Here is a 1,820-nt window from a genome sequence, read left to right as displayed (position 1 = left end):
GCGATCTACTGGGCGAGCGGGTCCGCGGCGGGCGGGGCTGCAGCGCTCCGAGCTTCCTCTCGCTCCTCTCGGTCAACAGCGGCGCCCGCAGCCTCCTGCCGGCACTGCAGGCACCGAGCGCTGCCGAGCAATGCCCGCCCTGCTTCGCCCACGGGAAGCTCGCGGGAATGGGACAGTGGTCTCGGAGACGTGCGTTTCCACCCATCGGGAACCTCCCGCCTCGGCTTTTCTACAGCCGATCTCTTCTTTGATCACCCAGCTGATCACTAGACACAATTATTACGCCTTCTGAGGTTGTGGTATTCCTACAGCAAAGGAAAACTTTTCCTAAAACTGATAAAATATAATGTTCTTCGAATATGGCATGCAAAGTATTACTAATATTATTTCATCAGACCCCGAAGCACAATCTCCTTCCTGCAACTGCACAGCTTTTTAGACCTTCTTCAAGGACTTTTTCCTCAGCCATTCCGTGGTTAAAACAGCGCCATATATGATCTGAAATACTTAGGAATAGTCGAAATGCTCTCTTCCTGCATTCCCCAGTACAGGGACCACCCTAAAATTTTGGACCTTCTTCTATTGAAGCTGCACATCTGAGGTTGCTCTGACCACCCTGACTTCTCCCCATTCTCCAGGCACCACTTCAGACGTGTTCCTTAGAGCTTTACACCCTAGGGGCGGCGCTTACACCTAATTCTCCTATGTAGAGTAACTCAGAAGCAGAGAGCAAGGAGCCATAAAACAATAGAATCATTAATGCCAGAAAAGACCTCCTACGTGATCAAGTCCATGCATTCTCGCTTGGGGGGGGTAATTTCAGAACACTAAAAAACCCAAAAGAAAACAAAATACCAAAACATAACTTAAGAAAAGTCGTCAGGTTATACGATAAGGAAAGAGGAATAAAATAGTAAAAAGATGCTTTGAAATACACAACACAAGGGTTTGGAGTCGTTTTGTGTAGGGTTTATTTGGTTGTTGTTTGTTTCTTTGTTACTCTGTTTTCTTTGTTTAAGGTTTATGGTTGATTTTTTGTTTTTTCTTCGCTCGTTTGTTTTATTTTTGAAATGCAAAATTATCCTGTCCCGGTGGTGTAAACGTTTCTATGGCATCTTTTCCTCAAAAGATGTGAGCCATAAGGCAGAAGTATAAGTTCTCTATTCAGGGAGCTACACGCAAATTTCCTTTGGTACTACAATATTTAAACAACATATAGCAACGGTTCTTTTTTCTAATTATCTATCAGGTTTGATTACTCTGCGCTGAAAAACTACAGTCAACAAGGCAAACTACCGTAATTTCCAACATTCCAAAATACTGAAGACGAAATCAGATTGCTAGGCTTATTTTCTCACAGAAATTTAATAAAACCTTCAGATGAAGAGAAATTAGACCTTCACCAAAACTGAAGAGGCAGGAAGTGCCATATCGCATGGACTACAGCCAAAGTATACAGGGGAAATAATTATTTCACGCATCAGGGAAATATGAAACGGAAATAACCATCGCAGCAAAGAACGAAACCAAAGAGCCCTCTTCCGCCACCACGCTCATAGGAAAGGCTCAGAGAAAATCACCGTGCGAAATTACAGACCTGCGGTGTGTCCGGGTCGGCGAGCACCTCTCCCACGACGGCGCTGCTGCTGCTCGGGCTCGGCTTCTCGCAGGAATCCCCGCCCAGAAGCTCCTCCGCAGACAGGATGGGCACCGGCGGCGGCGGCCAAGCGGCCTCGGGCACGGCGCGCGCCGGCGCCGCCACGCACAGGTTGTAGGAGTAGGGCAAGGTGCCCTCGCAGAAGTCGGCCGGGAAGGCGGCG

General features: G+C 47.6%; 1 protein-coding gene across 1 annotated transcript in view; it reads right to left on the bottom strand.

The window, feature by feature from the left end:
• The window catches only part of LOC103614982 (protocadherin gamma-A9-like), a 107,870-nt gene that overhangs the window by 81,762 nt on the left and 24,288 nt on the right, over positions 1–1,820 (bottom strand). Inside the window, exon 6 of the mRNA XM_017733399.1 lies at positions 115–259. Coding sequence (XP_017588888.1) covers positions 115–259 — 145 coding nt within the window. The remainder of the gene's footprint in view (positions 1–114; positions 260–1,820) is intronic.

The sequence above is a fragment of the Corvus brachyrhynchos genome, unplaced genomic scaffold (assembly GCF_000691975.1).
Source record: "Corvus brachyrhynchos isolate BGI_N302 unplaced genomic scaffold, ASM69197v1 scaffold545, whole genome shotgun sequence".
Taxonomy (NCBI): domain Eukaryota; kingdom Metazoa; phylum Chordata; class Aves; order Passeriformes; family Corvidae; genus Corvus; species Corvus brachyrhynchos.
Note: the sequence above shows the minus strand (reverse complement) of the source record. Positions and strands in the feature narration are given on the sequence as shown.